The sequence below is a fragment of the Rhopalosiphum maidis genome, chromosome 2 (assembly GCF_003676215.2).
Source record: "Rhopalosiphum maidis isolate BTI-1 chromosome 2, ASM367621v3, whole genome shotgun sequence".
Taxonomy (NCBI): domain Eukaryota; kingdom Metazoa; phylum Arthropoda; class Insecta; order Hemiptera; family Aphididae; genus Rhopalosiphum; species Rhopalosiphum maidis.
Window position 1 is genome coordinate 93,187,918 of NC_040878.1, and position 15,454 is coordinate 93,203,371.

Sequence of the window (15,454 nt, forward strand, 5' to 3'; positions counted from 1 at the left end):
CCCGGCCAACTGCTGCGACGACTCCTCCGCCACTGGCTGCATCTCGGCAGGCACCTCCTCCACCGCGACTGTTGTACCACCGCTAAAACTTCCTCCAACCTAACCTAACCTAACCTAACCTAACCTAACCTAACCTAACCTAACCTAACCTAACCTAACCTAGCCGCGACCTAACCTAACCTAACCTAACCTAACCTAACCCTGAAGCTTTACCCTGCAACGGGTCCAGCCGACCACCACCACCTTTGCCTCGGCCAGAGCGATGGCGTCGCGGAAAGGTAAATCTACCCTCGCAACCTAACCTAACCTAACCTAACCATCGTCGGGTGTGTCCTGACAGCCACCTTCAGCGCTTCGTTCGGCACCCCGTCCGGTCCAGGTGCTTCCCCTGGAAGTAATCTCTTACTCGCCAATTGCACTTCTTGTAGCGTGACTGCGGGTATTGTCGCCGTCTGCCGATTTGGGTTTTCTTCTATCGCCGGATGAGTCGGGAATAGTTCAGCTATTATGGCGGGGATCATTTTCGTAGGTACCGGTTGCCGCTTACCTATTTTTCTCATAACTGTCCTGTATGGTGTCCCCCATGGGTCGCGGTCAACTTCGGCGCACAGATTCTTCCAGCAGTTTTCTTGGCTTCTCCTTATTGCTAGCCGTAGACTTTTCTTGGCTTCTTTGAATACTCGTTTTTGTTCTTCAGCGGGGCCTCTCTTTGCTGCTTTTTGGTATCGCCTTCTTGCCGTTAACGATGCCTTCCTTAGTTCGGCTATCTCATCTGTCCACCAGAATTGCGGTTTGTGGTAACTGCGTGTGGGCTTTACCCTCGGCATAGCCGCGTCGCACGCTCCCGTGATGTATTCCATAAGCTGGTGGGCATTTCTTGGCATCTCCTTGCCGTCTAAGTAGTCTTTGATTTTTTGTGAATCGAGCTTCTTCCGGCTCCATCCTATGGGGCAGTTGCTACGTCTTTCACCATGTATACCCATCCTGTAGAAGATGTATTTATGGTCACTTCTCGTTTCCTCGTCTAATACGCTCCAATCGGCTATTTCTCGCGCTGTCAGCGGCGAGGCGAACGTCAGGTCGAGGATGGACTGGCTCGAGCCTCTTTCAAACGTTGGGGTGTTTCCGAGGTTGCACACGTTTAGGTTCAGTGAGGCGGCCAGGGATGCTAGCACGTGTCCTCTTTGGTCGCTTACTGCTGAGCCCCATTCAGCGTGTTTTGCATTGAAGTCTCCAGCTAGTAAGACTTCTCCGGATCCCGATCGTATGCTTGTCTCTAGTCGCTCTATGAAATCCTTGTAATCATCCATCGTGATGTTTGGGGAGACGTAGCAAGAGTATATTCGGATCCCTCGTATTCTGACCCACACATACCCTCTACCTGGTTTGCCTATTTCCTCTGGGATTATCGCCTGATGCGTAGCGATCGCGGCTTTCCCATCAGTGTCCGAGTACCAATGTGTCAGTGTCTTGTTCTGCTCACATATGATTATCACATCAGCTTTCTTTTCGGTGGCTGTCTGCAAAAGCAGTTGCTGCGCCACCTTGCAGCAGTTGAGGTTTACTTGTAGTATTCTGGTCATCGTTTGTTCCCGCCGTTCGCTAGGAATCGCTTGAAGGTCAGGCATTTACCACTTCCAGAAAAGTGGTCCCCTTTGTCTTCGTCACCGTTTTCTTCACACAGGCCACACTTTGGCCTCGCGTCACAGTCCTTTTTCGTGTGTCCTGACTTCCAGCAATTGAGGCATATTCCTGTGCGGTCGGGTCCGGCACATGCACTTTTATTGTGCCCAAAGTCAAGACATTGTGCGCATCTGTTCATTGGAGTACGTATTCGTATCGAGCATGATGCCCAGCCGATACGCAGCCGCGGTCCTCTAGCTAGTTCATTGGCTGCTCTAGCCGGAAGAATGACCACTGCTATTGATTTCCCTCCGTTGCCGGGTTTAATCGCCTTTATGTCATCTATTGTGATAGCGTTCGTTATTCTAGCAGATATTGCAGCGACTAAGTCTTCTGGAGTTGCATCTGTGTCCAGGCCTCGTATCTCTACCGCGGCCGTGGTTGTTTTCAGATATGTTTCGGCTCCTGTTATGTCTCCTGCAATGGTTCTTACCTGGGAGGTTTTGTTAGTTTTCTTTTTTAGCTGTAAGAACAGATCTCCGCTCCTTGTTCTCCTTGACATTCCAACTTCATCCGTTAGCCCGGCGTCGTTAAGGCCTTTCTTCAGGCTTCTTAGTGTGTCGGCGTATGTCTTGTCCTCAGTTATTTTTATTATGATTGCATCTGGTGCAACTTTGGCCAGTTTTTTCCCAGTGCCTTTTTTCTTGACCGTATGCCAGTCGGTTTTTCCGGTTTCCTCATAGTTGGGAGCAGGCAGCTGGTTCTCCTCTGGTGGCTCTTGCTCGTCCGTGTTTGTCTTCTGCTTCCGCTTCATCCGTTGTCTCTGAGCCTGCCTTTTGGTTGTTGGTTCAGGGCTCTGTGCCTCCTTCTCCTGGCTCGGTTGACTCTTTGGGCTCTTCTGCGATTCCTCCTTCGGAGACGTCACCTTTGGCTGCTGTTGTTGATGTTGCTGTAACTGCTGCCGTAGGTGTTGTTGCTGTAGCTGTTGCTCCTTTTGTATTTCCCCTATGGCGCTCATGTGTTCCGCCATTTCGGCGATGGCTACATTCTGGGTTTGGATCATCTCCTTGAGATGACCTAACCTAACCTAACCTAACCTAACCTAACCTAACCGGCACGCTCGAAGAGGACTTTAAATCCTCCATCCTGGGTGGAGATCGCCGTCCCCCCCCCCAGTTCTTTCATGGCAGACTTCAAGGTGCCTGCCCCACCGTTGACAACTTTAGCGGGTTGACTTTTTAACCTAACCTAACTTTTTTTGCTAAATGCTGTTCTAGCATTATACATTTGGTTGGACATTTAAATATTTGAATTGGACACATTATAAAAATGTTTCATACTTCTTAGGCCTTTTAAAAATCAAAATAATTAAAGAATACAATAATGAATATTGAGATGATTGGCTGGAAGTTGCCTGATAATATGCATTAGAGGAGTCAAATACTTTTTACTTAAGCATATATGGTAATAGGTGGATTTGTTTGACATTAGAATTATTTGAGTTAGACTTATTATAGTATCGTGTAAAAATGTTTGCCCTATATATAGATTATAGGAAATTGTATTATTCGGTAATTGGTACGATGGTCGTAGGAACAAAGCGCACATTTTGCTTGAGTAGCACATAGTTTAATGCATTCTGAGGATGAATGGTTAACTCTAAAGCGTGAATATTACAGCGAGCGGGTAAGCTATTTATAAAGGATTCTCACCGGGTTGTTAGCGTCGGGTCCCTTTATTGGTCATGGCTCACATAGGTCAGTCATATAATTAAGGAAGACCAGGCAGAACTTCTATTATATTAGAGCATCTATTTTTTTTTCTTTTGTTTAGTAAATGTCTAAAATTATAGTTTGTGCGGTAATAAATAAAACTTAAATAATAATTAAAAGGTTTCTTTTCTAAAATCTTTCCTAAATCGGATAGATAGGAAATACTATGGAATATAACGAGTTACATTATTTATAAAATAATTAAATGATAAATATTATACAATTATTATTGATTCACAATACATATTGCTCAAACACATACCAAAATGGTTCAATACAAAAAACTTAATTGAATACAATATATAGGAATACCATACTATACCTCGACATACAGGCATATTTTAATAATAATAATAATAATAATAATAATAATAAATACTAATAAGTAATAACTAATAACTAATAAGTAATATATCAAAAGCAGAATAGCCATTTTTTCTGTTTCAATTTTATGACGACACTATTTAACTTTTTTCCAATTTTTTTTCATAGAGTTGTTCCAAATACACTTACTGAGTATCACCACGTCGCCTGGTTTTTCATTATTTTTTGTCTGATAGGAGGAAGAGAAGGTAGAGATAGTTTGAATTTAAAGGCTACGGTTTTTAGCGTGTTATTTAAATAATTTAACGATTTTTTATTCACAAAGATATATCAATTGAGCCTACAAGTAAATCACTCTTATCATTTTTAATTTTATTTTATTTATCATTTCAGTTATAAATATCATAAATTAAGTTAATTATAAAAAATATTATATATTAGGTGACTAGGCTTTAAAAAGTTTAATTATATTAAAAAAAACAATTTATATACGACTCGATTATTTAACACACGAACGAAACTGGGTTATTTATCTAAACATAGTCAATTCAAAATGAGACCGCTATAGAGCGGTGACCAGTTTTCGTCAACAATGTGCAGATATAACGTTTCCCACCAAGTCACCACCTACTGACTCACCCGTCGTGTCACATGGAACCCACGGAACCCACGTCCATTCGCATAACTACGTGATCGACCGATAATGGTAAAATTAATTTTTAACCAAATAAATTATTACTGTTTTAGGTAATGATATTAATTTTAGAATATTTTAATAAATTATAAAATCAATAGTAATGCACTAATGCTCATAATCTGTGTAAAATAAAACCTATGTTAAAAATAATAATATAAAAATTATTGTAAATAACTATTTTAACACCAATATTAAAACTCCATCAGATCCCTACGGCTTATCATAAGTTTTTAACATAATGATTATGTTCACTACAATTATTGTAGTCACAAAAAAAATATATGTGTAGTAAACATTTCATAAACAAATGGGTCATAAAGTAAAAGGAAATAAGTAGGTATTCTAGAATAATTGTAAAAATTTTAGAAAAAATTAAGTGTTTCTACCAAAATAAAAAAAAAAATCTAGCTACGGCACGAGCACACGCTGTATATTTTTACATTATTACATTAAACATTTTCGATATTTTTTTTATTTGGAAATTAACCATTTATTAGAAAGCTAATAATACATTTTTACCCATTTATATATTTTTTTTTATATTAATAGAAAAAAAATTTAAAAAAATGAAAGTTTATGAATAGCAGAAAAATATTTAAAATATTTAGAAAATTTTATCGGACATATAAAATTATAATATAAACATTCGGTGAACATTTTAATTCTCTATAATATGGTTATTGGTTATACAATATTTTGGTTGTTCATTTATTGTGTACCAAAATATTGTAAACACTTTCTTTCGGTATCTATAGTGGTGACAACCACTGACCACTATTTAGTCCTCCCATTATCCTTATATATTTAATATTAATTATATTATATCGTTTATTTTATGTTTAACCTAGTTATTTTATTAACTATGTTTAAAATTACACGTATTGTAATATAATTGTTGTCTTACCTAGTTACAATATGCTTAAAAATAATTTTAGTAACTTTCTTGTAGCAGAATAAAATATAACGAGATAGATAATAAATAAAGTGAGAGAGAGATGGGGCTATGATGTGGGGATATTTTTCGTGTTCTTTTGGCGGTGTTTCTGCTTGAAGCTTGTGTGTCGTGTTGGTGAGATTTTTACACTGCGCGCGTGCTGTGAGGGCGTTGTGTTTTTATATGCGTTCTTCAATGATCTTTTGAATGTATATTTGCGGCATTTTTGATATAGATAGTTTGGTCTGTCCGTAATTATGTGATTGATATTTTTATTTTAAATTTAATTGTCGTAGTGTTAGTTCCAGTATCTTTGTATAATTTGATTATCGTGGTATTTATTTTAATTCTTTAATTGCGGTTTCATCGCGTTGATATGATTGAATGATAGTATATGGTACTTATATTAGTTTGGTCGATTGCTATTTTATCATCTTCGTATAGTTCGTAATTGTAACATTTATTTTAATTCGTTTATTGCGTCTGGTTCCACATTATCTAAGTAAGCCTACAATCGGAAATCTGCCTTATATATTTATTGGATTATTATAACTGTAATATTTATATATTACATACTGTTATATTGCTATACAATTGTTTTCTTAAACCTTATTTTTAAATACTAATATCTCTTATTATTACCTATATTAATTTATATTTTTCTTAAACGCTTAATACAACAATATTAATACATATTATTTTTTTACATTATAATTTCCAATAAATTAGATTAATTCATATTTGTATATTATGTTTACATATTATTAATATATTATAATTAGCAGTGTTGTATAAGTATAGGTATTACAGTAATTACTATTGGCAAAATCCAATATATTATTATAAATATGTAATATAAATTATAATACCATTATTTTTATTATAAAATCACATTTATGTAAGTAACACACATATATTTTTGTAAACTGAATACGTCATATTATTATTAATTTGTCATTGTCAAAGATTATTATGAGGGAGTATAATAATAATAATATATTAATATTTCTCGGCGGCAGTTGCGATGTTAATTTAGATGTATTAGATATGGATTTTATACTACACTTATATGTATTTTGTAAACCAACAGCTGCTTTTAGCGGAACCCCTGTATAATAATGGGGGGAAATAAATAAGAATAACTCTCTTTCCAAATATGTGGAAATAGTGGAATATATAATAATTCTTGTTTTTAATCGTAATTTAATAAGCGCTGTGCCATTGTATACGTCACTGTCATACATATCTCCTAAGATATAAAGGTAGGTACACGAAAACCATTTGTTTAGCATGTATTTTTATTATTATTATTTCAAATATAAATATATATACCTAAAGTGTAATCACAATTTTAATTATTCAGAAAATTATCTTTAAGATCTTTTATTGAAATAAGTTTTTTAGAATCATAAGAGAAGCTGAAATATACATTTTGTGAAATTTTAAAAATGGTTAACCGTTTGGCACGCGAATATGAAATATAATAGGCATTTTTTAAATGATAACACCTATTTTCATTCATTTAAAAAATCTTTAGACATGCATTGTGTTAATTTTTATTATTTAATTTTTAATTACCCAAAAAAATGCAATTTTTCTGGGCTGTTGGCTTTTTGATTACCACGACTAGAGCATTTTTCGACACAACATGTCATAGAAATTTTTAATAAAATTTAATAATTTATACTTTATAAATATATAATATAATATTAAATGCTGTTAACAATACAAATAAATAACACTTAAAACTTTCATATATAGAAATATTTTGTTTGCCTAGCATAACTTTTACAACAAGTATACACAGGTCTGTAAAGGATCTATCGTGCAGCAAACTTCTTTATTCAGACTTCAGTATTTGTAAACCACTAAAGCGGTAGGTAAGTTGTAGGTATAATGAATATGTAGGCATATTAAATTTTCTAGATAATATTCTTAGCTTTAAATTTAATAATAAATTGTAAATTTACTCTATTATTATAGTTAACATCACAAAATGTGTTCTGTTGAACGCAAATTTGCTATGATGTACCATGTGCGTTAGTAAGACAAAGACAACACATGCGGCTATAACAGTGGCGGTCAAATGATTTTGTCATGGGAGGGATATGGCTGATTTTTTAATATGCACTACTATTAATCATTAAAATGGGTATAATTTATGGTTATGCCTAATATCAATTTTTTTAAATTAAAGTAAATTGGTACTTAATCTATAACAATGTAATATTAACAATATTTGTATCCAATACTTCATTGGAGGTTATATTTATAATCCCACGATGAACAGTCATATATTGAGACGACATAAATAAAACATTTTACACTAATTAGTTAAACAAATATTATCAGCAAGTCCACAACTTCATTTTCTGTAAATCTGAAATGATCTTCGGGATCATACTATTTTTTTCATCCGAGTCCGAGTGTTTAGTGGTAGAGCAAGTAAAATAGGTGATAATTTTTCTTTTATTAGACATTATAAATTTATAAAATAGACGCAATTACAGTTTACAGCAGTAATTTTAAATATGTATAATGTGCGACACAGTATATGACTGTACGAGATACGAGTGACGAGTACAAAAGCCATAACACTGTGGTCTGTGTAAAAAAATATTGTGACAAATGTAATAATAATCAATGAATTGGCCAACTATAATGACATAGCTACGTATTATTGTATTAAGAAGATGTTCTACCCGCATGTGTTGTCTCTGTCTTATTTATGTAGATCATAGCAAATGTACTGTCAAGGGAAGAGTGTGTTGTAATTGAATATTCACAATCACCGAGCTGGGTAGGTAATTCCCGTATATTTTGTATAAATAACTAATTACTAAATATTAATAATAATAACAGCCTTGTTCCTAGAATGAGTCTAGAATCTAGATAATAATATACGCTCATAAGCGTTATTTTGAGAAAAACTTAAAACAAAATGTAATACATGAACTTTATAGTACAATACACATAAATGTAATTGTTATAAATATTAAAGAAAAAAATCATGGGGGGATGTATCCCCCCATGACTTGTCTTGTTCGAATTAGTCGTGCTAATCGAAATCATGAAATCCCAATCGATAAAGATTATATTATATAAAAATGCATTTATCAGTTATATTATTTTATATGTCAGTTGCATCAGTACATGAATAGTTAGTACTACTATAATATAATGAAATTTTATATAACTATTTAAAGTAAACAAAAACTTTGTTTAGTTTTTTGTTATTTTAAATATCACGTGAGTAGAAACTTTGTTTCTGGAGATATAAGTTGGCGTTGTGTAAAAAAAACTTGTAGTGCATAAGACAAAACAAATCATTAAAAAAAAAGGGTAGGCAAGGGGGTACAGAATACAGATGCCAGATGGAAAATAGGTAATTATAATGGATGTGTTAAATTTGAATGCAATTACAGGTATCATTGTATATGTGTATACGAAAAACGATTCTGAACAGAGTTGATTTATCAGCCTAGGATAATTAGTAGGATATATTATATTATTACCTACAGTGGCGTATTTAGGATTTTGTCTAAGGGGGGATATACGTTGGCAAACATAATTTCCTCTACCGGAGGGGGGTGTACACTCTCCATTACTACCGTTTCTCAAAAATTTTGAAAATGTATATACTTATTATCAATAAGTACCTACATATAAATATATAAGACTGTATTTTTTTGGTTTTGAAGATTTATTATTCATTGTTATGAAACAACTTATTGTTTAGAATGCCTATTTATATACCTTCGCCTTGCAATACGATATATGTTTTGAAATAGTAACCAAACGCTCATTATTAAAAGCATAATAATAATAGCCGTATCTTTATTGACAATAATGACGATTGACTGAATTTTACGATTTACAATACGGATTGTTTTCAATCGTGTACATATTTAGCAGTAAGTGGCGTATTGACTACGGCCATCAACCATAATATTTCTAAATTCTTAAAATTTCAATATTATAATAAAACGTAGCGTTTTCAATAATTTTATTCTGTATTTCTGTATTTCTGTAATATATGTATGATATTAATGATATTATTAATCCTATCAAGTAAAAAAAAGACCAATGGGGGGATCTATCCCCCATATCCTCCCCGTAAATACGCCACTGATTACCTATATTTAAATTGTAATATATCGTAATTTTACGCAATTTCGTAATAAATTAATTTTTATACGCTCATAAAATTATTTCTGTATTGACGATAGAATTTTTGTTTACAGTCACATGAAGGAAAACTTATGGATAACCTTGTATTGGGTTTTTTAACCTTAGATAAGACATATATCTTAGTCCGTGGTATGAACATGAAGTATGGACGTATAATACGTTGAAGTGCTCGTATTTGATAACATTTTTTTATTTTTATAATAAATAAATAATAATATACAATATTACCAATTCTATTATGACGGAAGAAATACTTATTAAATTTTAATTTAACATAAATTCTTCTTCTTTCTTTCAATTTTGTAGGTGGGACACGTTCCCATATGCATGGGCGAATAGGCCATTTTTGGCCTACCGGGAAATTTTAAAAAGGGGGGCCCCCATATGAAAAAAAAGTCTAAAAAGGGCCCCATTACCGAAATACGAAGAGGGAGCCCACCGAGCAATGCACGGTTTCTCGGTAGGCCTATCCACCCATGCCGATATGCCCCATAGCACGAGCTGCCACTATATATTATAATACATTATACAATATACATGATACCGACGATTGTGACGAACACTGAGAATGCGGATGTCGTAACGAGTGTAGTGTGATACGTGACCGTTTAGAAAAGAGACGGTCGACGAAATTTAAATCAAAACTGAACCGGCATTATAACTTGTATATTATAAGCAATGAGTAATAGCAGGGCGGCCAACAAACAGGTGCTGCAACCGTACATAATTCGCATTGTGAAAATTCGCCACAAAAGCTTTCGTTCCGCACGCGATTCGATACACATCTATATGCAGACACACTACATATATAAAACATTTAGACCACACGTTCTCGGCCCCTAAAGTTTAGACTGCGACCCGTAGGTCCTACAATGGTAGCCAATGTCAGTCGGTGTGTGTGTGCTCCTCGTAACACGTCCGCGTTCGTTTTGGGTGCACTGGGGATGTTTTTTTTGTTTTATTAGCTGCAGCCCCGATATCGCGTTCCTAACCGATCACCCCTTCGCTCTAGCCCATTCAATATCCTATTAGCACTCAGTCCGGAAAATCCAAAAGGGTTCCGGTTATCGGCTGGTTTGTCTTCGGCAGCGATATATTATTAATTATTAAATTATAATATATTTTTTATTAAATCAAGATTATTTAATATAAACTCGCGTTCAATTGCATGTATTTACGGTCACACGATATTTTTAAATTGTATTAAATAACAAAATTACATGTTATAGTTGTTTAAACTTTAAACAATTAGTCTATAATAGTATGTATAATGTATGTAAATTTATTTTGTATTCTATAATTTTATCAGAAATACCACTTAGAATATAACAAATTGCTTTTAAAATAAGATGATATTATATGTGTGGGATAAAAGATAAATACTTACCATGAAGTATTATTATTTTTAGTTAACCCCGTTCATAACAGAGAATTTAATGAAATTAAATATTGGGTCTTTCGTGAAACTTATGACAACAGGCAACAGCTAAAATAGATACACAAACTTTAATATATTTTAAAATATAAAATGTATATAATATTTAGTGCCTACCTCTATTTCAAATGTATAATACAGTCGTTGGTTAAGATTATAATAAAAGTGTAATAATTTCATTTAATAATATTGGCATATTATTGCCGACATTTTGATCATAATAATGATATTGTCATTAAATATTTCAATCGTCCGAAATTAATCATTTATTTTTTTATTAAAAATTTAGTATTTTTATTTACTTTATAACTATAATATAGATATTAGATACATAATATTGTAAAAATTATAATAATTAAAAAAATTATAAGATGATATATTGTTATAGTGTTAAGTACCTAATTGGATTTTATTAATTATTATTTACTTGTTTTAGTTTTTATTTGATATACTTCAGATGCTTTTCATATGCTTTGATTAACGAAGAAAAATTGTTTTATTATGTTGCGACACAATTTGTATTGCTACATTTTGTAACCCCCCCCCCCTCAGACATTTATTTTTATGTACGCGCCTGATATGCTTTCAGCTTTAGAGTATAAAAGCTGTGGCTTGTCTTGAGGAGGTCCAGGTCTCAAGTGTCTATTGTTTTAGTTTTGATTTTTCGAAGACAAATGATAAGTGAAGTTCGGAATTTTTAAATTAGGTTTTAAATTTAAATTTAATGAAAAAATTAAAAACATAATTTAAAAAAAAATGCCGTTTATACATTTAGTGGTCAAATGGTGGATCACCAAGCTGGGTCAGTTTATAAATAAGTAATTTATAATATATATAGATAGTAAACAATATTTGATAGTTCAACAATTAAACAGTCAACACCATTTTTAATATTATTATTATTATACATACAGTGATTTCATAGACCCCGATGCTTAAATCATGGCACGTGAACGAACAACGGTAGTGCACGTGCCGTTAGCATAATGTCATAATATACATTTTACAGTATACACCCTGTAAACACGCATATTATACGAGTACACGAAATAGAAGACATGGTCTCATAATATTAATAATTTAAAGGTCCCTATTTCACGGGTATTTAAAAACATAGGTACACGTGTTGTTAACAAAACGGTGTTAAAGTCCGTGTAAATAAAATAAACTGGTAAATAGACGTTAAAATCCGTGTACCCGTGTATTTGCTTCAGTCCACGTACCCGTGTTTTTGCCTTAACATTTACAAATAATACATGTTTTGCCTCTTTAATTTTTTTAAATCTCAAAATATGTAACTAACATTTTCATCCATTCTAAATTTTAATTCTGGAAAACTCATTCTCCATATTAGGTATAATCTTCTTCATTTTCAAGGTTGGTCGGGCTATTTGAAATCAATTTATTATTCAACTAACTATAAATATTTATTGTTTTTTCATTAACTTTTAAACATAATCTATACTATATTATGACGTAATTGTACTAATAAATTTATTTCTAAGCTATAGCATGGTTTTTTCTATTTTTAATCTGATTTTAATAAATAAAATTTAAATATATGAATAATAAATAATAATACATTTTAGACAAAACACTAACGAAACATTTAAGGAAATAATTAAATATGACAATATACTCTATGGTTTTACATAATAAATAAAAAAAAAATAAAAATAACTATCGAAAAGTAAATAACTTGAATATATTATCAGATTATAACTACTCAAATACTAGCATTTAGTATTAAAAAATTACAATTATTTATTCCATATTATATTATTGGCTATTGCTACTAAGTACTAACTTTTGAGTCAATATATACCACCTTAGTGTAATACGGCGTGAATAGATTCATGTACCATAGGTCTAGAGGTAATAGGTAATATCTTAAAATAATCTACATATTTTTAAAATATTATTACGTAGAAAATAAATTCATAATATACGTAAATGCTTAAAGTTTACATGAATATTATTTTTAAATTAAAATAAAATAATTAACATCGTTATTGGTCGTTTAATTACTTATTTAACTTTAAACGATCACAAAAAAATAATATGACTTTTCGATAACCTTTTTATATTTGTTGTAGACTGAAAACTAATAAAGAATATTGTAATCAGATTTCAAATTTAAGATACAAAAAATTTATGAAAACTTCAATTTTTTGAGCTTAGGTTTGAAAATGTAATATAGTATTCCTCATAAGTTATTTACACAAGTACTTGAATTCAAAAATTCAAAAATTGTATAATAATAATTAGTTTTAAAAACGTTTGGAGTTCAAATTTGAATAGAATTACATATTTCAAAGATTTTCATTAATTTATTATATTATATCAAAAATATTATACGTTTGGATTTAAAACTTTTACATATCTTATGATTTTACTTAATGCAATAATATTTTCAAAATATGTAGATTAAATTTTAAATATTACCTATATTTATACGGTTATATATCATAAAACTATTCATACGGTTTTAATGGTTTTATAGTCAGCTAGTATTGACATAAAATTTAGTAATAATAGTAGAATATGGTATAAATTATATTTATAATTGTTATTTGTTATTATAATTAATATTAATAATAAAGAAAGGTAGACAAGTGAGTACCACTCTGCTGTACATTAAGTACTGATGGTTCATTATTATAGGTGTGTTAAATTTGAATTCAATGATAAATGATATATCATTGTAGGTATACGAAAAACGATTCTGATTGGAAACAGTGTATCAGTCTGTATCACTAAGTATATTTCACGATATTTTTTTGATGTATAGCTAAAATAGGATCAATGATCTCATTTCGTCATAACGAAATTTTTTATATTATATTGATATACATATTTACCAAATTATTGTATTATTGTTATTGACTTTTGAGTCACCTTACCATAAACAGTGCGAATAAGTTTATGGTATTAAATAGGTAGGTACTAGGTAATATCTTAAAATAAATCAACAAATGAAAATAATAATAACATACTAAAATTTCATTCTATATAATAAATAATAGAAGTAAAAGTTTTAAAGTAATCATGGACTATAATTATAAAACAATTATTTTAATAATAATATTGGACTTGAGTAAAATTTTCAGGTTTTTCATTTTTTTTTCCGAAAATAAAAAAAATACTGAAAGTGTTTAATATTGATCCAATTCTCTATTCAAAACTACCTTCAAGTTGAAGTTTGGAGCTTTTTTTCTACTAATTAACGTGTACACAGACAAAAAACATACATCTTTATAAAATTGCTTCACTCAGAATCAAAATGCAATGTTTGCCAAAATTAAATTAATCAATCATTTACTAACGGTAAAAAAGTAAAATAAAAATTTAAATAGCAATACCAAAATAAAAAACAAATTATGAAATATACTTGTCTTAGTAATATAGACTGACTGAACATATCCGCTGTGAATCCTTTTTTTTGTATAAAATATACAATGATATATCGTTGAATTAAACACATCCATTACAGTGATCTATTCGTCCTACTCGACACTTAATCTTTAGCACTCTTACTTGTCTATGGTTCAGCAAAGTGGTAACCTGCCCGTCTTTTTATTTTCGCAACAACCCATCTACAAAAATATATTTTTACAACTTTTCAATTAATTTATCGTACATGAATTTTTTGTTAAATATATTTAATTTAATTTAAACATAAAAATTAAAAAGTAATAAAAACATATGAATTTTTGTCTTGTTAGTTGTGCTTTATAATCATCATTCATCGTAAATCATATATTTTACTATGTAATTAATATTATCAACAATGTTTGAAAACCATACAATTGTTATCGAGTGTTCTTATCACTCACGTGTCTGGGTGGAAGTGTTTTCAGATCTTTTAATTGAGTAATCCGTACACAATGGTACAGGTGGTTTTTTTGGCTTATAGATTCGAGGGTGAGATGCACGAATGCATAACAAGTGGGATCGAGCTGTGGTATAATACGCGCTATACGAATTAATATAATGGGGGCTTTTTTATGCTCGTATATACATTTCGAATGAATGCAAATCGCATTTAAATAAAAGTTTGATATGACCGACGATATAATCGTGCAGCTGCATATTACGGGGTCTGACCGGGAACCCCGATGAACTGCTATATCGCTTAACCACGTTTCCAGTAATACATACTATACATAAATAATATTATAATTTATATGCCGGGTTGTATGAAACCGAACTTTAAATTTATTTTATGAAGTTCTATCGAACCTTTAAATATTTTTATAAATACATTTAGATTGCAAAAATCGTACAATAAAAATATATTGGTATTAAACATGATACTAAGGTTTGTGTAGAGGTTTAAACTTATATTACAGAAAAAGTGAATTATTTGAATAGGTACAATAACAATTGTCAATTTCTACAAATTGTTGTCCTGTACTTCTGTCTTCAGTGTAATTTAGTTTTCAAAATATTTCGCTTATTTTTAAGCTTTTTATAGT

General features: G+C 31.4%; 1 protein-coding gene across 1 annotated transcript; it reads right to left on the reverse strand.

Annotated features, from left to right (window-relative positions):
• Positions 1-302: 302 nt before the first annotated feature.
• Positions 303-1,583, reverse strand: LOC113552686. Its single transcript, XM_026955529.1, has one exon. The coding sequence runs from the start codon at positions 1,581-1,583 to the stop codon at positions 303-305; it is 1,281 nt and encodes a 426-aa protein (XP_026811330.1).
• Positions 1,584-15,454: the final 13,871 nt, after the last annotated feature.